The 26,758-nt window shown below is 37.3% G+C and overlaps 2 protein-coding genes across 10 annotated transcripts in view; one reads left to right on the top strand and one right to left on the bottom strand.

Moving 5' to 3' along the window:
* Positions 1-14,588, bottom strand: part of IFT80 (intraflagellar transport 80) — a 53,675-nt gene extending 39,087 nt beyond the window's left edge. Inside the window, exons 1-5 of one of the 5 annotated variants that reach the window (XM_065674674.1) lie at positions 14,381-14,588; positions 13,080-13,127; positions 12,093-12,318; positions 2,674-2,784; positions 383-451 (exon numbers count right to left, since the gene is read on the bottom strand). In XM_065674674.1, coding sequence (XP_065530746.1) covers positions 383-451; positions 2,674-2,784; positions 12,093-12,318; positions 13,080-13,112 — 439 coding nt within the window. In that variant the 5' untranslated portion in view covers positions 13,113-13,127; positions 14,381-14,588. Of the gene's footprint in view, positions 1-382; positions 452-2,673; positions 2,785-7,233; positions 7,342-7,695; positions 7,815-12,092; positions 12,319-13,079; positions 13,128-13,713; positions 13,823-14,380 lie in introns of those variants that run through there. The other 4 variants (XM_065674671.1, XM_065674672.1, XM_065674673.1 and 1 more) reach the window with 4 other exon arrangements.
* A 312-nt stretch (positions 14,589-14,900) lies between these two features.
* Positions 14,901-26,758, top strand: part of SMC4 (structural maintenance of chromosomes 4) — a 37,568-nt gene continuing 25,710 nt past the window's right edge. The window contains exons 1-5 of one of the 5 annotated variants that reach the window (XM_065674668.1): positions 14,901-15,218; positions 17,344-17,528; positions 18,670-18,848; positions 19,456-19,647; positions 21,383-21,559. In XM_065674668.1, coding sequence (XP_065530740.1) covers positions 17,399-17,528; positions 18,670-18,848; positions 19,456-19,647; positions 21,383-21,559 — 678 coding nt within the window. In that variant the 5' untranslated portion in view covers positions 14,901-15,218; positions 17,344-17,398. Of the gene's footprint in view, positions 15,219-16,659; positions 16,746-17,338; positions 17,529-18,669; positions 18,849-19,455; positions 19,648-21,382; positions 21,560-22,790; positions 22,810-26,758 lie in introns of those variants that run through there. The other 4 variants (XM_065674665.1, XM_065674666.1, XM_065674669.1 and 1 more) reach the window with 4 other exon arrangements.

The raw sequence follows: 26,758 nt of genomic DNA, 5'->3' as shown, positions 1-26,758 counted from the left end.
ATGCTTTTTTGGATAACTTTTCTTTTTTTCCGTTTCATCATAAGAGTCTGTAGCTTGGTATTAAGAACTAAATTTTTTTACTTTTAATTCTTTTGTCTCTCCAGAATCCTTAGGGTGGAACTGAAACTACTGTCTAAAAATGCTGTAATAATACTTTTAATTTGAAGATTTTATGTAGGTTTTTTCTTGAGAGGCATCTCATTAAAAATCCTGTTCCCCCTTCATTCAATTATGATTTACATTTAATTTTAGTTAAGCATATCTAGGCCTTAAGATCCTTAAACAAACCATTACTGCCAGATTTAGGGTCTGTGATTCAATTATATTTCATAATGCCCTAAATTAAAAACTTCTGATGGTACTTTAAAAAACATTAACTTACCTTGCTGAGCTAAAGTGGATCTCAGCATTCCACTTTTAGACCAGATTTTCACTTGGCCATCTTCACCAACTGTAAAGTTATCACAGAAACCATCAGCTTAAATGCAATAGTAAGTCTAACAAACATAGTGCTTGTGTTTACCTAAGAAACACTTATTTAAAGAAGTCCAGGTCTTCTTATGGGTCAATATTGTTTATGTAGACTTCCCAACATGCAACTACACAGTATATTAAGGAAAAAGTATTTCAAGACTGTTCTTCTGTTATTATCAACAAGTCTCTTCCTCTCCTGAAAATCCCTATAGTCTTCTTATCTGAAGCTGTTCCTGGGAAGAGAAAGTGCCTCGCTCCAAGTATCTCAAGTCCTGTATCTTCTATTCAGCATTGCTAGTACTTTTCATGTATTTACAGTTCAATGGCCATGAGGCTGATTAAATGAGTCTCTAAGGAGACAGAAGAGTGTAGGAACAGATTTTATGTATTAAGCTGGAGGCTTCACAGTTGATGAATGGTGAAACTGAAGATAACTGAAGGCTCCGTTTGGAAAGCTTAAGTTTTATAGCATAATTGCATGTTTCCAAGAAGCTCAGTTTACTTATTAGAGATTAAGTTCATATACACTATGCAGTTTAGTTATATATCCATTGAGAACACAGATTTCCTAGTGTGCTATCATATTTGAAACATATGGCTCTGGGCCTCCATTTAGGCCTCCCAGATCCAAATAATGAGATAGAAGACACACCTAGGAGCTTAATGTCATTCTTCCATTCAAAGGTAATTAACTTACCAAGTTTCAGGTTTTTGTATCTGACTGATGTACCTTTTAAATGTTTAAAAAGTGTTGAAAAATTAAAAACAAAACAAAACAAACACACAACAACAAAAATCCCCTTATTTGTGCTTATTTGATACTGTTAAAATACAGCCATAAAGAATATTTTAGCTGATATGGTATCATCAACGATTCACTCCTCCTCAAAGTATAGTTGCAGTATGAGAGTAGTTGATCTTCTCAGAGTAAACTGTTTGGATATGGTGATGAATTCCCATATTCCCCATAAGTGTCATGCAGCCTTTAAATAAATAAATAAACTATCTGTCTTTAGAAAGAACAATCCCTCTGGGATTTCAGAGGGACAAGCCGGGCAGAGCTCCCTGAAGCAGCATTTTAGAGTCAGACCGAGTCTGGAAACAAGCAGATCCAAAATTATCTTCAGTACTTCTGGACTGACTTGGAATTTGTCCAAAGAAATCAGCTGTGCTAGATCAACAGGAGGCTGCAGGGAATTCTGACACCAAGAGAAATCCCATAAAGGAGACATGTATCCTAGGAAGTTCAATTAGCTACCCCTTAACTTCAAGATAGAAGTTTTTGACAAAAATGCAAAAGGCAACTAACTACCAAAAGATTTGTGACAGAAAGATGTGTAGAGATGCAGACACTGGGAGATCACTCTCCCAGCCTTGATAAGAGAGTTAAGACTGCAGCTGGATCTACATCACTCCTAATGATTAAGAGAAACACAGGAACCTTAAAGATGGTCACAAGGCCTTGGCAAACTTTGCTAGCTTAAAAATACCAGGTGTCATATGCAGGGATATCAGCGTAATTTTTATAACAGATAGAAATGAAATAGATTATGAAATAAAGAACATCCATGAAACATCTAAGCACTCCGATATATCAAACATCTACTTTCAAGTAAACAGGATCACATCTAACAAGTAGAAGCACTAAATAATAATGTTTTTACTAGATCTTTTTATGAAAATAAAAATTCTACTAATTAAAGCATTACTCTAAACCAGAATTAATCAAATAGAGCAAAATTAACTTCTATTAAACACAGTGATAATAATCCCAGTGGTCATAAAGACATAGTAACTTACTATACCTAACTTCATTTATATTGTTGATTTTGGGTTTCCATTTCCCCCTCCTCAAAAGAATTTCAAGGTAGACTGTTTTATTCATTCAAACTGAATATAAATACAACATAAACCATGAAATTTAGGACTGCATCTTCTAAACATGTGTCAAGGGTTAAATTATTTTTCCAAAACATTCTATTTTCTTTATCCCATAAAGTACTTGCATTCTACAACTGATCAATAGCATTTTCTTAATTTTTGTTTAATACTGTACTTTTGTGCCCTTATATTTCTTCACAGCATGTCAATTTTATATATATATATAAACAAAAAAAGCACAAACAAAAGGCTTTATTTTGAAAGGGCTCTTCTGTGATTTTAGTTTTCAAAACACTTCAGCACTTTGAGAATGCTTACCTGTAACCAGCGCTGTTCCTTCATAATTCCATCTTCCTGCAAGTACAGCTCCACAGTGTGCGTCTATGCTCTTCTCTATTCTTCCTACCTTGGAAATCAAGTGGAACTTCCCTAAACAAAAGTTCAAGATAGAAATAGTATTATCTAATTTTGTGACTCTATGGATGTAATAGTGTTAATCTTCTGTTAAAAATACACACATAAAACAAGACAAGAAACTAACAAAACCAAAAACAAAACAAAAACCAACAAAAGAAGCAATTATATTGTTCACAGCTATGATTAGCCGAAACAAATGAGCTCTTACAGAAGAACTACTTGTAAACTAGCTACAACCCTGTATGGGGGTATTTTTGTGGGGGTTTTTATTGTGTTTTGGTTTTTTTTTCTTTATGTATAATCTTTGTTTTCCCTATTCTTCTGTCTTTACAAAGTTTGCATTTGTCTCTGAGGACATAACTGCCTGGTGTTATTTCATTGTCTGAAAGCCAACAAACAGAGGTGTATACACTGCAGCCAAGGAGAGTCCTTGTGTGGTTTTTGGTGGGGCTTTTTGCTGGGTTTTTTGTTTATTTTTTGGTTCCCCCCTCCCCTTTTCTTTTGCTTGGTTGTTTTTTTAAGATCTGAAAAATTACTCAACACCAAAAGGTTAATGGAAAGCTAGAACAATCTGACCATCAGTGAGTGCGCTGCTCTGAGGAGTATTGCTGCTTGCATTATGGAGCTGTTATGGAAATTCGCAGAAGCCAAAAACAAAGCTATTAATGATTTCAACAGAAGCATGAGGAAGTCTTCTTTCCCAATGAAGGATGTTGCTTAAATCCAGGAAGATCAAATTTAAACTGGACCAAAGAGCAGACAACAGAGGGCTTGGAAACATGCGGCAGAACAAAAGCATGGCTTAGAACATTTTCATGATTCAAATTAACTACTTTAAACCCAAAATTAATTTAGAATTATCTAACCTGTCAGACAGTGAGACACAACAAGCAATTTCCAGCCTGACCAGAACTCTGAGCTGAACAGTACACAGATATCTTACACTGTGTGCAAACGCCCCATCACTTAAGATGGGATATTTTTTCCATTAATAACATCCTGCTTGCAAATACGAATTATAAAACAGGCCACACGTGATGAGCCAGAACTGGAAACTAAATACCTGACTATTTCACTAAAGGACAACATTACCAAGACCAATATGTATAGAGGTGGTAACAGAGTTAACTAAACTGCATAGACGGTAAAACCACATGACATCACCACACTAAAGGCACATTCAAAACGCAGTAGCCAAGATGGCAAAATTTAGGTTGCCTGCACTGCCAGAAGCTTGAAACAACTTTTACTGTGTTCTGGTTCCCCATGTTTCATTTTGCACTTCAATTTAAAAACAAAACAAAACCAAACAACAACAGAACAACCAACCCCAATAACAAGAAAAAAAAAAACACATAAAAACAAAGGCAGACTAATGCCAAAGAAAATAATTCTTTAAAATAACCATAAAACATCTATCAGGGCTCTCCATACTATTATTCAAATTAATGCAATCACACTTTGTCTTCATTTCACTTTTAAGTACATAAACAAAAAGGCACAATCACCCACAAATATTGGCCAACGCAAGATTTCTAAGCAAAAGATTTTTAACACTGAAGAAAAAGAATGGTCTGTATAAATTTTTAACATTTAAATGTTAATATGTTTCATTTGAACAGACTACTTAAATATCACACACAAGCACAGATTTTTGCTTTTATCACTTATATTCATATGTACTAGAGTACTCTGAACTGCTCTTTAATCCTGTTTTTAATAAATTCACAGAACTAACACTAAGGCCAGTTCTTGCTCATTCACTTAAACTTTATTTTCCTAAAATTTTCAGTACTGGTATTCTTCATGTAATGAATTGTTATAATCATAAAATACATTTTATATAATTAATACATCAGTAATTTTATAGAACATCTCTCAGATCTGAGATGCTTATTTTTTATGCATAAGCAGTAACTGGAGTCACACTAAATGCTCTCTTCTCTAATTAAATTGCCAAAACATCCTTTTCTGCTTTTAAAATAATACATTGAAAAACATGTTTTATTTTCTGATCACTTGTCTTTTCGATACTTAGCGTATGTATTCCATCTATAGCCAAGACATTTTTCATTGTGGAATACTTACACCTAATCTGATCATAGGACTATGAATACTGTCATGCCACCACTTGCAGTATTCATCATTATGTGGCTGAGCTCTTCATAGCCATTATCAACAGTTCACTAACTACGAACAGTTCACTAATTTCCCTTGAAAAGAAGAAGAGCTTTGCAAATCGAGAGCTTACATACACAGAATCTAACTCAAATGTGTACATCACCTTTCAGTATCCAATCTGAAACATTCAGAATTACTATTTTAAGGATACAAAGAATTCTACGGCATTTTATATATTGACACAATAGCTTTTGCTGACCTAGGGGTAATCCGTGAGACCTCAAATACTTCTGTGAGCAAACCCCTCAATGCATAAGAGAAAAATTAAAATGAAAGAACAGACATTTGGCAAGCAACTGAATACTTCAGTGAGGTCACATTATCAGGAAAACAATGGGCCATGTCACAGAGTACAGGATATCAACTCCTGTTATACAGGGAAACATTCAAATCATTTACCAATCTTTTGCATCCTTTACCACTCCACAAACTCTTACTTCTTTCACAAGGCATCTTTCAAATAGTGAACTGTAGCCTAGCAGGAAAGAATAGAGTTTCATATAAAAGCAGGTCCACCTAAGGCACTAACATAGAATTCATCTGGAAAAAATGTGATCATGCATTTAAAAACTGTATCATAATACTTAGGCAGCACAGGGCCAAATCAAGTTTTCATGGATATCATCTTTGCTTCTCCAACGTATGGACTTACAACTGATGACAGCAAAATTATGTGACTCGTTAGATACTGCTTTTTTCATTACATTCACACATAGAGGTTGCTCCAAAAGCAACTTTTCAGTCAGTTTCTCTGCCTTCAACTTAACATTGAGGCAGAATGAGAATACAGGCATTCAAATTAGAACTTACCGCCTTATAAACAACTGAAGAAAGAGAAAATTTTAGCTGTATGCCTGGAGTAAACAGAAATGATTCAACTTAATCTTTCTTTACATCTCAGACTTGTAAAATACTGTTTTGTTTTGGGTTTTTTTTTACTTATTAAAACTGAAGCCAGAAGCTGTCCTTAATCTCGAAGTGACTCTCCAGTTTTGGAGGAATTTCAAGTGGGAGATTAGCAGACTATTCAAATACAGAATATAAAACATGTATGTTTTGTTCATTACTTTTCATAGGCTCTTAAGTGCTGACCTAATGTAAAATTATCAATAACAAAATGCTGAAAAGATAGGTCTATTCACTTACAATTTGTGCTTAATAAGTAGTTTGAAGCTGACCATATTCTTTGTTTTTGTATTTTATTTTGCAAAAAAGCAGCAACAGGATCAATGTAAGCAGGAAGCAAAAGAACAATATCCCACAAGAGATGCAATTCAAAAGAAAACCCCAGAGGACTAAATTTACATTTGTTCTAATTTCACAAACATCTGGAGTTCAACCAGGAATTAATGCAACCCTGTAAAGACATTATACTCCTTTTCCATTGGATTCAGCAAGTTTCCAGAAATCCTTATCACAGAGATAAATTAGCTGTTGCAGGAAAACTGCAGGCTTGACACGTCAGGCATACTATGTAAGTAATAGTTAGACATAAATTTAAAACTAAGGTTTTTAAAAAATAGCAATTAAGTAACAAAACTTGTTCATGCACTTTTACAATGCAATAATTCACTTGCATATGCAAAAAAAACTCTAACCAACCCCAAAACCAACCAAAAATCTGTATGAGATAAATTCCCTTTACCGAAAGTGCTAAGTTATACTAGGAGATAAAAACTTGGGAATTTTCTACATTACATTTTTATCTCAATTTATGCTTTGACAAATTAGGTTAGCACTGGTCAGTATTTTGATTTCACTGAAAAAAACCCACCAAGCAAAACTCCAGGGAAAAAAAACAAAAACAACAACAACCAACCAAAAAAACCCAACAATTTTTCTTTTTTTTTTACAAATACATCTCAAAACAGTTTTCCAGAAACTGAATATTCAGGATGAATTTCCCCTTCAATGCAAAGAGCTTATCCCTTAGTTCTAACAACAGTTAACTAGGTAAAAAATCCCTACAAGAGAGAAGATACTAGCTTGTGCAAGACCTGACTTGGGTTTTGTGATCTGTGAACTAATTAAGGAAAAAAATAGCTCATTCCATCAGTAAATGCAAACCAAATCAACTTTTGCTGCTGGCCTCCCTACTACCTATGAAGGAACTACACTGAATGTTTTCCTTCAGTGAGGGCAAGCATAACAACCCCTCCCTGTGTGAAATGTGTCTGCATGCAGCCCCTGCCACAGCTGCCCCCTCAAGTAGGCATTTTTCCATAACATCACTGCCTCATTCCACAAAACCCACCAAGAAGCATCAAAGTTACTGATTACCTGCCATCCAGTGCCCCTACAACACCTGTCATGGAAGCCTCATTTTCTCAGTGAACAGAACTTTTAAGGAAAAAAGTTTCTTCATCCAGCTTTGTTTACATTTACACTCTAAAAACATATAAACAAATGGGGATTTAGTCTGTTCACTTAAACAGAAATGACATCCCATCTTTCTTCTGCAATATCCCATGTTATCTTTGTATCACTGAGCACCTACTGCTCTGTAACAACCATAAAGTGTTTGGGTTTAATAGTAATTCATCCAGCAAAGCTCACTTCTGCTTTAGACTGCACTATGCTAGCAAAATAGCAGTATTCAAATTCAGGACAGGAATAGCAGTAAAGGCCCCAGATGTCCAGAAGTAATGCAAGGGCTGAATACAAACTCAACTCACTGAACTGATACAAAATAATCTAACCACCGGTCATCAGACTGGTTTGAAGAACTAAAGAATGTGTTACCTTGGGAAAGGGGAAGCTAGTGGATTGCAGACTTTGATCAGACAACACCTATCCCAGCTACACCACCATTCAGATGATAAGCCTTACAGATGTGATGCGAACATGACAACTTGAAGGGCCTACATTTGTAAAAAGAAAACAAACAAAACTCCAAAACAAATAAACAAACAAAAAAACCCCAACAAAAACAACCAACCAAAAAGAAAAAAAAAACAAAAACAACCCACCCCCAAAACCTCAAAACAACCACTGCAATAAATTTGGCAAAGTTAGCCATAACAGTTTATGCTGCATGCAATCAAGAAACAGTTGCACTAAAAGAAAGTGGAATTAATCAAGCTGAATTAAGCTGATCTACAAAAGCTGGACAATGATAGAATGGACAGACTCTCAAGTGCAGATCAATTCTAACAGAGAAGTAACTACATGGTCACTTACATGTTTCACAGAGTCTTTTTCTCATTCTGGTTTGTTTGGTTTTTTTTTTTACTGTTACGAGGAGATAGCATTTTTCCTGACCTTCCTCTATGTCTTGTAGCTAAAATCTTTATGAAGTATAGAATCATAGAATCATAGAATGGTTAGGGTTGGAAAGGACCTCAAGATCATCTAGTTCCAACCCCCCTGCCATGGACAGGGACACCTCTCACTAAACCATCCAACACAAGGCTTCATCCAACCTGGCCTTGAACACTGCCAGGGTTGGAGCACTCACAACCTCCCTGGGCAACCCATTCCAGTGTCTCACCACCCTAACAGGAAAGAATTTCCTCCTTATATCCAATCTAAACTTCCCCTGTTTAACTAGAATCCTAGGATGATAAGTTTAGGTTAGACATAAAGAGTTTGTCAGAAGTTAAAGCAAATGAACATAAAAGTCTTACCAAGGAAAACACAGATCAGCACTAAGGCACTAGTTTAGAATTTGTTGGTTGTGTAAAACTGAAGTCTTGAATAGCAAAAAAAAAAAAAAAAGTAAGCTAAGCTCCAAGAACTTTAAATCTCTGCCACAGACTTATGTCGCTTAAAGTAATCCAACTTCTACTACTTAATTGCAAAGTTCCTAATACATCCTGGAAAAGATTCCGGGCCTATCTATTCATGAATCTTTATTCCTAAACTGTAGCTCTCTGTTGCAGTTTCACTTAATCCATTTACCATTAAGCATTCATACCCACCTGACATTACACTTAGGAACTGATATCTTACCTAAATTTGCACTGGGTTCACATCTAGACTAAAGTACTTCCAAATACACAGCTCCTGCAATGTGCCAATTTTTGAATGCATCTGAAAAAAAATCAACTTTCAACCTCTCTTAATACATTTCTGAATATAATTTATTTTCCTTACATGTCTTAGTGATATTAAAAAAGGCCACCCAGCAGAGTTTTTAAAGTATTTTTTTTCATTAATGTAGTAGTAGCCCTTACATTTTTCCTCACTCAACTGTCAAAGCATTATTCAAGGAGAACATTAAATGTTAGCATACTATTTTGATAACACTGGAAAACTGGCAGAATAAATTAACAGAAGACCTGACTCACTACAGTTGCTCTTTTGCTCCCTATTTGCACACACAATTTAGAACTTTACAGAACCATGTTATTAGAAATACAAATGTGAAAACTGAAAAAGAAAAGAAAGGAGGAAAAAAAGCAAGGAATTAAGAGCACCAGTTGACCCATTGAAATCCTTCTTCCCCGTGTTTATCATTGAAGGGAAAAGTATACAAATTTTGTAGAAATCAGTTAATATTGATCCTTGACTCACTTTCTGAAGAATATCTTTTTTAAGGCAAACTCTGCCTTCGTCCCAAAGCATAATACTATAATGCATGCAAATATTAACTGATGCAAATGAATCATCCTTTCAGCTTTCACAAAAGCTTCCACTTCTACCTTAAAAGCTCTAAAAGCAATACTTCATTACACCCAGATGCCTAAAATGCATAGCAAAGTTCAGCACCAAGAACTGCAAAAATTACTTTACTTGGTTCCCTCCCCGTGTATACGTAAGAAACAACAGGGAGCCAACCTTCAGATATTGACCAAAAGATCTCCTGCTTTTGTTTTGTAAGTTCAATTCATTTATTCCTTGGAAAGTAATAAATACCTTGAAGAATTCTTGGACTCCACTCAGTGAACTGAACCCTCCTAATTTTTAAGTGTAAATATTGCTAAAAGTTAGAGAAATCTCAAAAACTTCCTGCAAGGAATGAATTTCCTTTACCTTTTTCAATATATACATATATATTTAAATACAACTGTTTAAAGTTGAAATGTAACTTTCAATATATTGAAATAACTCTCTCCATCCATATAGAAAACCATGCCGGACACATCAGCTAGAGACTGCTACTGCTCAGTAACAAACCTTCTGTTCCCCATCAAGCTCACTGTGAAGCTAGCCAAGAGCTTCCATTCAGTTCCCCTCAACAAAAAAAAAAACCCATACTAGACCCACAGATTCAAGATTCTGGCCAAAACATGGGCAAAAGTTAGCTGGAAATTCTCCACTAATCCCATTAAAACTATCAATAGGTCCCTGTGAAAGCTATCAACCAGTCACAGGCAGATGGCCATTATTATCCTGATGGAAACACTCTACAACAATTGAAAATGACCTGGTCAGCCTAAAAGAGCTGGCAGAGATTTAGAGCAACACACTGCTTTAAAGTTCACTAAAACTCCCATCACTACCACGTCTATAGAAGTATCACTCAAACAGGGATCTTTGATCCCTGACAAAAGAATATAAACTATGTTTAGTATGTTTTATGTTTTGTAGCACATAATTAGCTCCAGACAATTTAACTGACTTACTCTGAAACCTCCAACAGCATTATCAACCCAATAAACCAAAGGTATAAAAAATTAGGATCAGCAGAAAGACTGTCCAACTTCTGCAAGCAAGTCACACAGCTCTTCCAAGTCCCCTGTACCCCAAGATCTTGGATGTTACACATGAAAGTATCAGCAATCATTCACAAACTAACACACTAAGCCCATCAGCAAGTTCTTGCAAGTGGACTGTCAATCAGGCACTCCGAAGCTACATCAGGGACTTGTTCCTCAGCAAAGCTTTTAACCCAACATGATTTTTATAACAAGGTCAATGTAAACCAGCAGATTTCAGAAACGATCAAACTGGTAGATTTGGTAGGTTCAGGAAGAAAGGTCCATCCGAACTACAGCGTTTCCACATGGTAAATTCTTTGTAACAGGAATAAAAAAGGGGGGGGTGAATTAGGAAAATTTATTTTTAACATTATTTTTCATATTTTGTTCAAATAAAGAATTAGATCAAGAAGAGGAGGCTCCAAATGTGGCGGGGTTTTTTTGTTAAGGCGGAAAAAAACACCCGAAAACCAAAAGGGAAAACGTGCACAGAAAATTCCTGATGGCATGGAACATAACCACCATTACAGTACTAAGGAGATGAACTCTGACTGTAACAGTATGGACTTGGACCGCTTCATAATTAATATAAACCAGTAATAAAACCAGTTATTAAGATTTCTTCACTTAACTGGGGACAGGAATATATCTACTTCCATGCAGGAATAAAAATTTAACAATGTGCAATTTGGGTAAAATCAATTCTTAGTCTCTTTGGGGAGGAAGAAAAAAACCCAAAAAATCATTAAACCTTCTTGTCTCAACTCCCTTCCGCAAAACCAAATCCATACACCGGAATACAGCAGCTACTATACCGGACCATATAGCTCAGTATTAGTACACTAGTATATTGAACAAATAGCAGCATACTAAATCTACACATATATATACACATATATATATACATCTGCTAGTACAGTGGGCATATGTACTAGTCTTACTGTACTACTGGCAACGGTCATAAGTAGATGGGAGGGATATTGAAGACTCTTGCTCTTGAAATATGTCCAAGAAATTACCTACATTGATATTGCACATCATGGTTTAGCCAGTTCAGTCACTTGGTCATAAGTTTTCATAACTACAACTGCTCTGGTATCTATGTAGACATGCAGTGCAGACATATTTAAAGTTCGTGTAATTGAAAAAAGGATGATAGAAATTGATGTTACATTAAAAATAACTTATCTGTTGACAGAGGTATGTTTGATAAGGCTGTATTGGAGCAAATTACAGTAATGTAATGCACTAAAATCGAAGCAGTTATTAGTTTTACACCAGTACAACTGGTGCATAGGTATCTGAAGTTGCTTTATTGCAAACTATTTAACTGCGAATAACTTTAAATGTACTTGAGTGACGTAAGAACAAAATGGTATGAAATTTTAAATATTTTAAATTTTTAAATTTAAATGTATTTGAGTGATGTAAGAACAAAATGGTATGAAATTTTAAATTATTTTAAATTAATATATTAAATATTTTAAATTGACTTACCATCAGAGCTTGTTAGAACAAAGCTCTCAGCATGGGACTGCTTCTTCCCACCTATACTTCTGGGAAACCAGTGAAGATCTATGGGATAAATGTCATCCGGAAGTTTCACTAACCGAGTAGTCTCACTGGTTAAAAGGTTCCATTTCATTATTTGGTGATCATCACTGCAGGAATATAGTTCGTCAGCTGTAGTCCATCCTACGCAGCTCACTAATTCTTTATGTTTAATTTAATTAAGGCAATCTGAATATTTTCATTATTAAAAATAAGTTTATAAGATATCTCATGAAGGCTATACAAAACTGATGGAACAGTACTGGAAAGTTATTTTGATAAGATTACATGGAATGTTTGATATTTAAAATATGATTCGTCATTCTTTATTCTTTGGTGTCAAGAAAAGAGCTGGTAGACAGCAAAAATGAAGGTAACTATAATGTAAAATATAATTCTTATTATGATGCATATATATTGAAACACAGCTGAAATGTTGGGTTATAACTCTAGAATGGTCTTAGCGCACAATGAATGCGCAAAACACCCAACTATAATTCAAATGTGTCAGTTTGTTAATGTCACATCATATATAGTTGACACATCTGATTTATTAGTAGGTAAATTATAATTTTGTTTACATCTGCTACATGCATACCTATTACAAGGAAGCAGATATATCACTATTCCTGTCTGGGAAATATTTTAACATCACTACAAAAAAAGAAGGGAAAAAAAATCTTGAAAATTTCTAGCAAAACATCGATAGTTTCTAAAGTGAAGGTATTACTTTAAGAGTGTTCAACAGCTCTTTAAATGTTGCCTTTAAAGGCTGCACTGAATGGCAAGGTGAAGAAAAGAACAAAATATAAAGCCACCCACACTTTACAAATATTGTACTATTACACCTATGATAAAGAAGTCCTTTCTGGAAAAGTCTATTCAGAATTAACATGCTGTTCTATGGTTTGTTCTGAGATAAAGGATATGTTTTGGTTCCTTTAAAAGTGAAATCTTCAGTCGCATTTCAGGTGTAGAGCACTAAAAAAAGAGAGATGCAAATATAACCGCAATAAAATAAAGCAAACGTATATATATATATATATATGTAGCCAAAAATAAAAACGAAGATACTAACATCAAAATTAAGTATTATTACATTAGTACTGTGGAAGAATAAGCATCAAACCAGGCCTGAGTCTAAAGGGAATTCTGTTTGTACAATACCTAACTGTATATTTATCTGATTGCTTAGTATAAACACATTAGATAAAGTCCAAGTGATGCTACAAACTTATTGCTGAAACGTTACAGGTTGAAACACTTAAGTTCTCTTGTGCTGATATACAGCCATGAAGGCAAGTAGCAAGGGAAAACCTATTATTTTCCTTGCAAAGACAAGACCAAAACTTTATTATAATTTTTGAAAACGGCTTCAGCACTGCGAACCTGAAGGGCCGAATGGTCACCCTTACGGCTCACAGCTCACCCGCTGTCATCACAGCTATATCCATCATAACCCCTCTTGGAACGTACTACATACAACTCCGCCACAAGCCCACCAGCAGGTTAGCTGAAGGCATTCACTGGCAGTTTTAAAACAGATGGAGCCATAACGAGGAGTTACTCTGACACGGTGCGCTTGGATCGGCTCCTCCCGGCCTCACAGTCCGGCGGTCCCCCGGTCGCAGACGGCAGACCCACGCCGCCTCCTCATCTCAGCTGTTTCCCCTCCGGAGCGGCCGAAGGAGATGAGGATCAGGGACGGCGGCAGGAGATTGAGCAAGAGCGGGGGGGGGGAGCAGAGGAAAAGGCAGACGGCAGAACGCAGAGATGGCGGGTGGTTGGCGGAGCAAGAGCATGCTGCCTACGGGTCGGCTGTGAGGGAACCGCAGGTCTTCCAGCCTCATCTGCGTTCCCACACCCAAGGCACAGCCCCTTGACACCACACAGACGGCAAAGCCTGCTCCCCGGCCGTGCCAGCATCCCCTTCTCCCTCAGTTTCCATCTTCTCAAACGGCTAATCTGCTAACCCCGCGCTTTCTTCAGGAGAGAACCAGTGTCCATTCCCCCAGGGCCGTCCGGAGTCAGGGGTCGGGACTCCCCCGCCCTTACCTCGCCGCCCAGAGCAATCGCTTCTCTCTGTCCAGCCCAGCCCTCTTCCCACGCCGAGCAGGGGGTCACGGCTCCGGACCCTCTCGCCCACTGTGGCAGTGAGTCAGACCTGCCGCCCGCCAGCCTCCCCCGACGGCAATGGCAGGGGGCCCACCGTCGCTCCCCCAACCCGTCTTTACCTGCGCCGGCAACGAGAGGGAGAGCAGAGAGCGGCGAGGACCGCTGAGGTAGCAGCCGGCTTCCGAGCCCCAGCGGCTTTCGCGCTAATCCCGCCTTCCTCTCCGTCCCGCGACGCCACAGGAGCGCCCAGGCCAAGGCGGCGGCGCCCCGCTCCCCCCGCCACCAAGCGGCTCCGTCTCTATGGCTACTTCCCGCGAGACTTCCTCTTCCTCCCACCGCCACCTCACGGGCCCTTCCCGACCAGGTGACAGGGCTCGGTGTCGTCAGCGCGCCGCCCGTTAACTCATAAAGCTTTGAACCCGCCGCGTCCCCATAATTTTTAACTTTTTTTATTATTAGTTAACTTTTTAAAACTTATTTATTTCAGTAACAGCACCGCCACGCCGCCGCTCTGCCCCCCCACCTCACCGCCCGTTGCCGAGCAACCAGGCGCCGCCCACTGACCTACTTCTAAAATTAAACCCTTTCCACGTGGGGTGCGTCGGGCCGCTGTCACCTTCGGCCACGAGCCTCCCCGCTCCGTTCCCGGCAGGAAACGAGCCGCTCTGCGCGGCCAAGGGGTTTATTTTACTTTCTCCTCCCGCCCAGCCTGTCCGCGCAGTAACGGAAAACAAGATGGCGGGAGAGCGGGGCTTTTTTCCTCCTTTCAAACCCGCGGGAGGCCGGCCCCCTCCCTTCCCAGCATGCCCCGCGCTTTTCTAACGAATTTCGGTTCGAGTTCGCCGTTTGGGCGCCATTTTCGAGTGTGGAAGCCGCCGAGCCGCGGCAGGAGCCGGAGCAGCCCGCGCTGCCACAGCCTGTAGCTTCGCTGGGGCCGGGAGGCGCCGGACCTCGAAGGTACCAGCTCCGCGGAATATTCTCGGCGCGTAGGGCTTCGGACAGGGGCGTCGGCAGTTCGCCTGAGGGCAGGTGGAGTTGGGGGCTTCATCCGCTGTAAGCAGGGCGGCGGAGACGTCCTGAGGGCGCTTCCCTGGGCAGGGGTGCTGTGGAGGAGAGCAGGGGGGCGGCCGGGTCTGCCCAGAGCCTTGTTTTTTCATCTTTTCTCCTCGCTCTGAGGGAGCGAAAGGTGGCGGCACCCCTTCTCTCCGGGCCCGGGCAGTGGGGCGGGGGTTGCCTCTCCGAGTGCTCTTCCTCCCGAGGGGCTTGGGCTGCCCGGTGGCCGGTCGGTCCCCGCATCGCCGGGGCACAGTGCCCGGCGTATCCGTTACGCCTGGTTTCGGCAGGTAGGTTTGAGGAGGGGGGACGAGAGGGTCTTCTGCAGCCCATGGAAGAGATCTCCGGGTTTCCCGCTGTGGCCTTATGGACCTCGGGGAACCGTGAATCAGAGACCCATTTCAGACGGGGAAGTACAGGAGTACGTTTCGGCAGCAGTGAGGCCCGATTTTAATCTGTTTACAAAGCAGGGACCCTTATATAAATAGGTCTGCCTGCTCCTTTTATGCTTGAAGTATGAGAGAAATTTTAGGAAAGCCCGTGGCAACTTGAAAAAGACCGCGATAAGCCTGCAGTTGGACTCCTTTAGTTAACGAATGGACTGAAAAAAAACCGAAAGCTTTTCTCAGTCATGGGTTATCGGTATTAAATTTAATCGACTGTTAATAAGGAAGCCGTCCTGTCCGTCTCTGACTCTCTTTCACCATCTCCGTAACAAAAAAGGCACTTGGCAGGAGATCGTCGAGAGATGCTTTAACAAACACCTTTGAGCTGACTCGGGGGAGGGGCTGGGCACGAATTTGTTAAATTTGTTAGAGTATGTGGCAGCTAATTTATCGCGATTTAAAACCTGAGGTCGAGTAGTTAGTTAGCTTCTTCATTCTGCTGAAGTGTTCTCGGGGGGAAGGGCTGGTAAGGTAAATAGGTCTATATTGCACAATTCTGTTGGAGTGGAGCAGTTTTGGGAAAAAAAAAAAATCTGGTACTTTGAGAGGCTGTAATTGTCCGAGACAGCCATTGCGGAACACTTCTTAACAGGGGCATAGACTCAAATTGCCTTAAAATGAGTTCTTTCTCTCATTTCCCCCCCTCCCCCATTGTCCCAAATGAAGGACTCTCATGAGAGTGTGGGTTGGGGGTAGGTCTGAAAACGTCAAATGATTGGCACCAATTGTAAGATGACTTTCTAACCACGTCAGTTTTTTATCTTGTGAGAAGTAAACTTTCTCATGTCTGTTTTTCTGCGAACTAACTTCGCCACTTGCTGCAATTTAAACTCTTTGGAGAGAGTTTCACTCCTACAGTCGTCTTGTCTTCTCATCGGCTGCTTTCTATTTATACTTTCTGGGAGCTGTGCTTAAGTGCCAGCTGATGAACTTTTGTAATGTTTCGTTCTTGATCAGTTAACTGTAACATCACAACTAGATTAAGGTACTTTGTTTTGCTTTCTCTGTTAAATGTTAATTGCTAGCAGTAGTGATTGTGTTATATTTTGTGAAACGAGTGTGTTGATTTAAACTGTTTGAGTCAAGTCTTTGTTACGATTATGCAGGTCTTTTTGCTTATCTATCGATATATATAGAAAATATATAGTCAGCATGGACTGTTGAAAGTAAAATGTGTGTCAGGTCTGAAATGCATGTGTGAAGAGTGCTTCTAGAAGAGTATGAGCATATGGCTACTCAGTTTGTTATTTTGCAAATGTGTCTTTAACTCTTTTGCCCCCAGCATCACGGTTGCTTTCTCTGAGCATGAAACATGGCTGTATGATGTTTCAGTAGGTAGTTTGATGCTGTTCCTATAGATTAGGGTTGGTGTGCTGTTTTGGGAGGGGTGATGTAACTTAAAGTATATCAGTATGAGGCAAATCTTGAGGTTTTTGTTGCAAATTTGGATTTTTGTCTTCAAAATACCTCTAGTCTTTAGTTTCTAAATTAGTCCAACATCTGGGCAAACATGTAGGTATATTCCTTAGGGAACTGTCATTCAATGCTTAGATCATGGGGTTTTCTTATTTATGTTAGCAAAGGAGATAGATCCCTTCAGTAGTCTGCTTGTTTGGAGTGGAACAGCCAACAGAGATCATGCCAAGCAAGAGCACCAAACCCTCTACAGCAGCCCATCGGGAAGGAAGAGAGCCCTTAGAGGAGTCCACCAGTGACATGGAAGTGGAAAATGAAGGCATCAGAAAGCTTGGTGAAGTACCTCCACAAGGTAGGTTTGAATATTGTGGTTCTGATGATGTGTAAACTTGATGATAGTGCCTGTTAAGCAACAAGGTTCGGTTGAATCTGCCAACTCTTCCAGATAGGATTTGCTCTTTTCTTTTAGAAAGGAATGTTGAAAGCATTAAATCCTGGCAAGTTTTAACTGCTTTTAAACTGCTAAAGAGGGCTTGCAAAGAGTTAAAGTGTTTGGACCAGTGATTTAGTACAAGTGCAAAAGCCATTTGGAGACTTTCTCCTAATAAAGCCTATCTTATATTCCTGATCTGTAACATTGTCCTGAAGTTTGAGGTACAACAGCAGGATTTTTAAAATTTATATGCAGCCAAAGGTATGGGATTTCTTGGAATGGAATAAATGTCAAGTTTATTTACTTAACTCTTAAAATGATTTGACTTTCTTTTTCATGAAGCAGTGTATTTTCTTGGGTTTCCTGAATTGAGTTTTTCCTGAAAATGTCTGGAAAAAACAGCACTGTGTGTCTTTTTAGGTAACCAGATGTGCAATTATTAAAGGAAGGTATTTGACAAACAGATTAATATGTTGAAGCTGGTGGCAAAACCTACTGTCTGTTTGAAGAAAAAGTTGCTAGTGACTGTTTGAAACCTGCTTTGCTTACAACTAGCTGATATCCAGGGGGCTAGTTTGTTTTCGTAACAAACTTCCTGTCTTTGCAGAGTAGTTGTGCTGTCATTACAGCTTTCAGAGCATTGTGCAGCGATCCCCAAATCTTGCAGAGTAACTTGTGAGCATGCTTGAAATGTGGCTTTGCACTTATTAATTAGAAAGACTTTGCCTGTTTCAGATTTGTAGGCTTATTGTGACGGTTGTAGCTATTGTAATTGCAGAGTGCCTATTAAAGTGTGTTAGAATAAGAATTACATAATGAAAGAACAAACCCACTACTGCATCGATGGGACATCTTAAGTATCTTTTTTTAAAGATTCAGTTCATGGAAAGAAAAATCTTAATTGTTTAGCTCACTTTAGTAGTTACAGGCAGAAGTGTAGGTTTGGTTCATATAGAAATACTGTTTGCTTTTCCAGTTGAACATTTTAAAAGGTGCGTAGTCATTGAAAGCTTACAGTATTTTTTTTTCTTCCTTTCTGTTTGTTTTTGATGATTTTTAGCAGTGTCAAGCGAGGTTGTTGATAATCAAAGTTTAGAAGAGATTTTGGGTAGCATCCCTCCTCCCCCACCTCCAGTAGTGACCAATGAAGCTGGCGCTCCTCGTCTTATGATAACTCATATTGTAAACCAGAACTTCAAATCCTATGCAGGGGAGCAAACTTTGGGACCTTTTCATAAGGTATCTGTCTTTTGCCTTAAGCATTTTTTTAAATGAAGGTAAGACTTCACTCTGTGTTAGTATTCCTTTCTGTATTTTCATGTAAGCTTGCCTCAAAATACCTGAAAAATATTTAAGTTTTAGAGTTACTTATATAGTGATATCCTAAATTTTCATCATGAGACAGTAAAGAAGACAGTTAAATGCAACTTTGTGATACTGCAGAATTTGAATTTGTCGGTAAGCCTTAAAAAAGCAGAATTTATCTTTATTTCGTTTACTGGAGAACTTTTAGGGGTGTGTTTTGAAGACTGAGAATATTTTTTAATGCCCACAAGAGACTTACGTGGCTAATCATGAAACTTTTCTTGCAAACATGCTTGCTAAATGCAGTATTGCTTTGAGTTAACAAGTTAAATTTTAGAAAGCTGAGTTGAGATGTGGGGTATTTTTATTAAATAAGTTGTGCTGCTTTACCTTTGGCAGTAAAAACTAAGCTATCAAATAGTCTGCAGTTTCATGTGCTAGGAATAATTGTGTTTTGAACTGTTCATAAATTAAATGGGTGATGTACAATGCCCAGGATCTATTTTCCTTTCAATATTACTTTTTCCCTTTTATTATGCAGCGTTTTTCATGTATTATTGGGCCAAATGGTAGTGGAAAATCCAATATCATTGATTCGATGCTTTTTGTGTTTGGGTATCGAGCACAAAAAATCAGATCCAAAAAAGTCTCTGTGCTGATCCATAGTTCTGACGAACATACAGATATCCAGAGTTGTTCTGTGGAAATCCACTTCCAAAAGATCATTGACAAGGTATGTATGCTTCTGTTCAGAACAGTGGAGACTTTTTTTCTTTAAGGATTTGAAAGTATTTAGCGTTTGGTTATTTCAGTTTGAGTTAGGGAAAACTGCCTAGCATGATTAGCTTACTTTTGGGATATAAAACATGAAATCAAAGTTAACTTGCTTAAAAAATTCCTCTCTTGAGTAGTGCAGCTCTTAAAATATTAGGGGCTTTTTTTTTTACTATTTTCTGCAAGGCTAATATCTAGTACATGTGTTTTTATAACTATTTAGAAATATGTAATAATAATTATAAAAAGTAATTTTAGAGTTGTTCTCTCATTTACCTCAAGTAAATAAAACTGATTTCTGAAATTAGTAGGACCCCTACAAATTTATAAGTTATATGTTTGGAAATGTTATATATTCTTACATTTATAATGTGAGCATATATATTAAGAAATAAAACCTATTTAAGCAAAACTTTTCAAACCAATTAGAAACTAGTTTAGGTTACCTAAAATTAGAAAAATATAATGAATCTGAAACTTCTATTTACACTTTATATACTTTTAATTTTTAAACAGATTTTTCATGGACCTCACATCCTACCACTAGTTTTGTTTTTTTTTTTTAACCTGATATTTTGCTTGAATTAAATAAAATGTTGGCAAATTAAAAAAAAATATATTTTGCTTGCAACTTCAATGTATTGATAAATACTTGTAGACATTTTTATTGATTTATTGCAATTAGAGTGCAAGGAATTTATTTATCTTTATTTAAATTTAATTTTTGTGCACACATTCCAGCTGAAGTATCAACTGTTGAGTTTAGGATCAGTCAAAATAGTGGGAAATGTACACTGAAATTTCAAAAATTATGTTGATAAATTGGCAATATATACAGCCTTTGAAGGAACTGTTTTAAAAGACATACAATTTTCTTTGACTTGATCCACATACACACATACCTTTTGCTTGTATTTATAATAATCAGATTCAAAAATTGTAATTTTTTTTCCAGTGGACTTTGTTAATATCTAGAAGCTAAATTTATTATCTAAAAAACTTCTTCATATGCTAGATACCAACTTGATTATGCTCGTGGGGGTTAATCTGGGAAAGTGGTAGGCCAGTTTAAGTCTTTACAAGAAGCATGCTTTTTAGTACCAGCTTTATTTTAGTTGCTTTGTAGCAAGTCTAAGTATATTTTGAGGCTGATGATGTCATATTTGTCACATCTTTAATGTTTTACTTTATCTTTTACAGTTTCTCTTTAGAACTGCTCAGCTAAAATTAATTCCTTTTCCTAGCACCATAAAAGAGGAGTTTAAAATGCAAACAGCAGTTAAGCCATTCAAGACTCCCTAATCTAAAATTTAGAGAATAGAATAGCACAGCCAGCTTAAATTTGTAGCAGGCCTTTTCCTTTGTGATTTGAAGCAGTGGTAAAGGGAATAAATTAAGTATTTTCAGAGCAATAGATTGTATTAGAGGTGGGAAAAGCATAATGTGAAGGCCATTCAGTTTAAATTATTTGGGCTGTTTTTATTTTTTTTGTCTGGCTCTCAATTTTTTTTTCTCAAAAATTTTTTTTTTTTTTGAGATTTGCAGCTCTAAGACAGTTCCCACTTCTACTAGACCTGAGAGTACAATAGACTTAAAACCCTTGCATGAGAAAATTTCTGTGCTTAATTGTGAAATACGAGGTAAACCTGTGATACAGTAATTGTTTTTCTGGCTTTTGTTTTTCCTCAAAACAGGAAGGAGATGATTACGAAGTCATTCCTAACAGCAAATTTTGTGTATCTAGAACTGCATATAGAGACAATTCTTCAGTCTACCACATCAATGGAAAGAAAACAACATTCAGAGATGTTGGTATTCTTCTTCGAAGCCATGGAATTGATCTGGACCATAACAGATTCTTAATTTTACAGGTTGGTGTATGAATAAAACTAATCTTAAATACAGCTGTTTTTCCAGTTATAGTTGTAAAAAAATACCATCTAGGTTTTAAGTGTTACACTTGAGGCCTTAAACTACTCTAGCAGCACATCATGGTTTGCATGCTCTAATTAAGATGCGAATCATTATTTGCTGCTTTAGAAATTTAAGGAAGAGAAACAGTTGAAGATATTAATATAAATTGTTCTATTAACAAATTTGTGTTCCTGACATGTGGATGAATAGAAGAGCTGTCATACTTGTTCCGCCCTAGCAGCACGTAAATATTGGTGTAGTAAAATAAACCTTAAACCCCAATATTATTGTGCTGCTTAAGCGTGGCAGAGATTCAGCAACTTGTTTATACTGTAGATAAAAGTGCAGCAATATTAACTTAAATCTTGATGATTCCACTGTTATCTATGGCTCTCGCATATATACATGGTTTTACTGGAGAAGTATGTATATAAAAATCAGCTGTGCATAAAAATTTGAGTGCAAGAAACAACACATGAAGTGTACTTATTGTTTACACTTGTTTAACAACTGTAGAGGACTCTTAGGAATGGCAGGTTTATAGGCAATTCAAGCTATGTTTTTAAAAGCTACAATTTACAATCCATACTGTAAAAATAATCTTGGAATTTGTCAATATCATTTATATTCATGTTTGACCTTAAAGTTGTAAGGCTTGCTGACATCTGTTTGCTGTTGAAAAAACTGGTTGAAGAGAACCATGCTATTTTTTATTTTATTTTTTTTAATTTTTATATAATAAAGGAGAATTTTGCTATGTGACAATTTACTTAATGTGAATTGAGTTAAAATACTTAAAGGAAGTATTTAAATATTAATTCACTTAAGTAACTATATCTGCAATTACCTGTGATTTATTTCACTACTAACAGGTCAGAAATCTACTCTGAAGGTTCATAGCCTAGAAAATTAGTGAGCAGTGGGAGCCTCCCAAGGCCTGAAATTTTTCAATAGAGTTTATTTTTGGCCTGTTTCTGTCAAAGGAGCTTCCAGTTCCCCTCTAAAAAAAAAATAAATTCTAGCTAGGTCGCTGTGCTTGCTTCACTTCCTCAAGCCTTTTTGTGCAGTCCTTTTTTACAGTTACACCCACAAAAAGAGGACATATGTTTTGAAGTCTCCATGCCAATTAATTATTACCTCCAACACTTTATTTGTCCATTTTCTGTTTCAAGATGGAATGAGAAGCACCTCCAACAAAATAACTGTGGTAAATACACTTTTTCTATGCAGTTGTTCTGAAATACCATTTTGGCAAAGTTTCTGCAAGGGAGAGAATGTAGAGTCAAAGATGAAGCTAGGTAGAAATTATAAGGAGATACGTAAAGCTTAGAGAGCATCCCCGTTTACCACTGGGAAGGGAACATTTGGGAAGGAGTGTTGCTAAGCTTTATTTTCACCCCTAGATGTGATTTGTTTTCTTCTCCCATTGATAATTTACTGGGAAATAATTAATGAGGAGAGCATACCTTTTCCTAGAAACTTCAGCCTCATGCTTCCACTTTTACAATAAAAAATAGGGGAGAGAGGTATAACCAGTAAATATTAAGCTATAAAGCAATGGTCCCCAGTGCTGTGTTTTTTTTTTTTTTTTCTTTAATTTCACTAGACTCTGTGAAGAGGAAACTGTACAGAGATATTCTGTCTTTCTGACCAAGGCAAGGTCCTTTCTCTTTGCACATAAGGTTTTGTGCCTTTTTAAGGTGAAATCTACTGACTTGGTGATTTGAAGTTGAGTTCTGTCCAGTTAGGAAATGTAGCAATGTTTTCTGCATAATGACAGCAAAACTTAAAAATCCAAATACTAAAAACTGTAGTTAGAAGAAAATGAGACTATGTCAGAAGGCTTGCCCTATCACAGGGATGGCCCTTTCCTCAAAATGTTTTTCAAATTAAGTTATTTAAAATTGGAGGTAACTGGCTTATTTAGTTTTTACTCTTGTTATAGCTAAACTAGAATAGGCTCTGCTAAGTTTAACCTGATATCAAGTGATTTCTCATTTAAAATAAATTATAAATCTCTTCGATTTTGTCTATGCCAATATGGTGTCATTAAGATATTTCACTTGTACTATACCATTTTCTGGGCAAAAATGAAGTAGTATCAAATGCTGGTTCCAGTATATGACTATTCACTAGTTAGTACTAAAGAAAAAGTTATAGAACATACCCTTTACATGTAGTAACAAAATGTTAGCATATTTAGCATTATTTGATGGAAAATATTTGCTTTTTAAAATACTACTTTATTTATTTATTTTGTTTCTTCTCCCCTCTTCATCCCCTATTTTGCAGTCTTTTTCTGACATAGCAGATTTTGGTGCCTTTTTAGGATAAAATTTTAAAGCTTAGGCCCACCTGAATTTCTTTAAAGTTGGGTAGAGCATGATACAAGTATTTCTGCTGATGCTGTACTGAAAATACTAAAATCAAACTACTGATGACTTCTGTATGTAACGTTAGAAAAAGCACCTGTGGCAGAACAGAGCATGTAAGAATGAGCAGCATTAGAAGTATTACAAATTTTGTGCCTGAACTAGGTATTTAAAAGAAGTCTTGTTTAAAAATGGTTGTGGTTATAATGGGATATTGCCAACATTTAACAGAAGGAGTTTGTCACTTTTGTGATCCTTAAGTTTTAACTCTACATAGTGTATGTTTTTAATAAGTTTGTTATATGCTTTTAGTAGTTTAGCAATAGACAACATTTTTAATCAGCTTGCCACTGCCTGAAACTGCAACAGGAAAAAACACATCTTGTCACTTAAAGTATGCTAAGCACTGTGGTAAAATCTAGCATCTCACTGCTGGGTTTTTGTCTTCCATACCTTCAGTAACTTGAATATATGTAAAGAGCAACAAATAAAATGACATAGCTTTTTCTCAAAAGACTTGCTTGGGACATCAGTGTACATATATGGTGAACTTGTGTGGGCTCTGTGCTCTGACCAGGCTGGGCAAAACTCTGAAAGTAAGTATGTTTGCTGTTGCTCAGTAGTGACTCGGTGAACAGGTTAATCTTGAAGCCAGAAAAAAATCTCAGCCTCTTTATCCTGGCTGGTTTGCTTCGAAGGAACTGTTAAATAGATGGGGAGCACTTGAAGGAATGTCAGTTTTGAATACAGCAGTGTAGGCTTGTCTGGGGAGCAAAGCAAAACTGGCTGTGGACAGCAACCATTAACACCTGCTGAAATTGGCTTCTGCAGTCTTTCTAGGTAAGAGAAGTACAGTTGATACAGTCTTTTTAAAGAGAAAGTAGAGTTTTATAGCAACTTGGTAAATCGATATTGTAGAAATGATACATGGTACAAGGCTTTGAATTTTTTGTATTGAAAGACAGTATTATGGGAGCAGACTTCTGTCAGTTGATTTCCATTTACTTTAAAGCTACTTTTCTTCAAACAAATTGAAGCTGGGTTAAGTAACTTTCGTACTAATTACAGTAGTACTTCACTTACCTGTATTTGATACACTTAATTAAAATATGTAACCATAAGCAAGTATAAGCAATTACAGTGTTTTTTATATGCAAGTATTTTTGTAACCGATAGGAATGGCATTTTGCAATGTAGTAAGTCCTATGGCAAAATTATGTTGCCAGAAAGGAAATTTAGTCAAGTTTTTCACCTGCTGCTTTGTGGAAATAATGTAGAAGTCGCTCTTCCAGCGTATTGGAGAGGAAATGAGGGAGAGCAGATTTTCTTCTCGCTTTGAGATAAGCCAGAAGCTCCCAGTTGTTGAGGTCTGCTTTCCTAATGAGGCACACCAACATTTGAGCTAACATGCCGAGTGGAGCACAAGATGAAAAGCTCTACTGGGATTATAATTGGAGATCTGTGCTGCCAACATCAGTGGTGAAGAGAGGTTTGTTCTAGAAAAGTCAAGGACAGCTGAGCTGAAGTTGTAAGAAGACTTAAAGCAAGTGTGATAATTAAGTAAAACCAGATTTTTTGAATAAAGTATGATGTAAAAATAGAAGCCTCACACTGATTCATAGAGTACAGTATCGATTTCACTGTTTAAATATTACACTTTATGCTAAAGTGAACACTAAGCAGTGCAAGATATGCTAATATGTCTATGTGCAGTGTCAATATGAAATCTCTTACAGTATCAGAAAACTTCTGTTGGCAATTCATATTATTTGTATTTCGTAAATTGCAACAAAACATTGTAACCACTGTTTATTAGGTTTTCTTCAGAAAAGAAACATGGAAAGTGAAGAAAAGCACTTTTCTGGGGGGCAGAGTGTAGCGGAGAGTGATATATTATATAGCTTCATAAGAACATACCAATAATCTTAAATCAAACATTGTAGGTTGAGTTTGACAATAACCGACTTAGATTCCAGAGAGACTCTAGATTGGCAATCCATTTGTATTCTTGTATTAAACACAAGAATGTTCTTAAAGCTTCTAAAATTAGACAGATGTGCAAACAGCTTGACAAAGGCTACTTTTAAATTATTTCCAGAATGCAGAATAGTAGTTTTGTGCAAACAACTGAATGTTGTATAACAGGCTAGTTCTAAGTTTTTCCTCATCTTTGGACAGTAGTGGCCCTGTAGATTTGTGTACGTGAATTTAATTTTACTTTCTTATTTCCCACCTAGCTTGTAACACTTTTCTTGGAAGGCAGAGCATGAAGTTGAGTATTTGATACTTTCTCTCCTCCTGTATATTTGCCATCTGGTAAAATTGGAGGGTAGAAATGAGATATGACTGCAAGCACTAAGTGATCGCAGCAGTAACATTGAACTGGGGGGAGGGGAGAAGAAAGAAAGAAAAAAAAAAAAACCACCAACAAACCAAAACCAAAGCCCACCACAAAAAACCCAGAACAAACAAAAAACAACCAAAACCTGAACAGAATTGTATAGCAGTTATAGTTCCAGGAGAAAAACCAGAAGGCTATGGGAATATTGGTTACTTATGTACAAAGCTTCCATAGCCTATGTATGCAGAATTAGAATTCACAGTCAAAACTTTACATGAAGAGGGGAGTATAGGCACACACTTCAAATGAAGTGAGGTTGAAATTACTGTACTGGGAAACAGAATATACGTAAATTTAGCACTGATTTTTGTCATTCCTTACTGTATTCATGCTTAAGAAGTGAGAGCTATCATTGTGTGCCCTGTATTTTTGACTCATCTACT

This window comes from Lathamus discolor, chromosome 3, assembly GCF_037157495.1.
Source record: "Lathamus discolor isolate bLatDis1 chromosome 3, bLatDis1.hap1, whole genome shotgun sequence".
In the NCBI taxonomy this organism is placed as follows: Eukaryota; Metazoa; Chordata; class Aves; order Psittaciformes; family Psittacidae; genus Lathamus; species Lathamus discolor.
The sequence above is the reverse complement of the archived record's forward strand: the minus strand, read 5'-3'. Positions and strand labels throughout refer to the sequence as shown.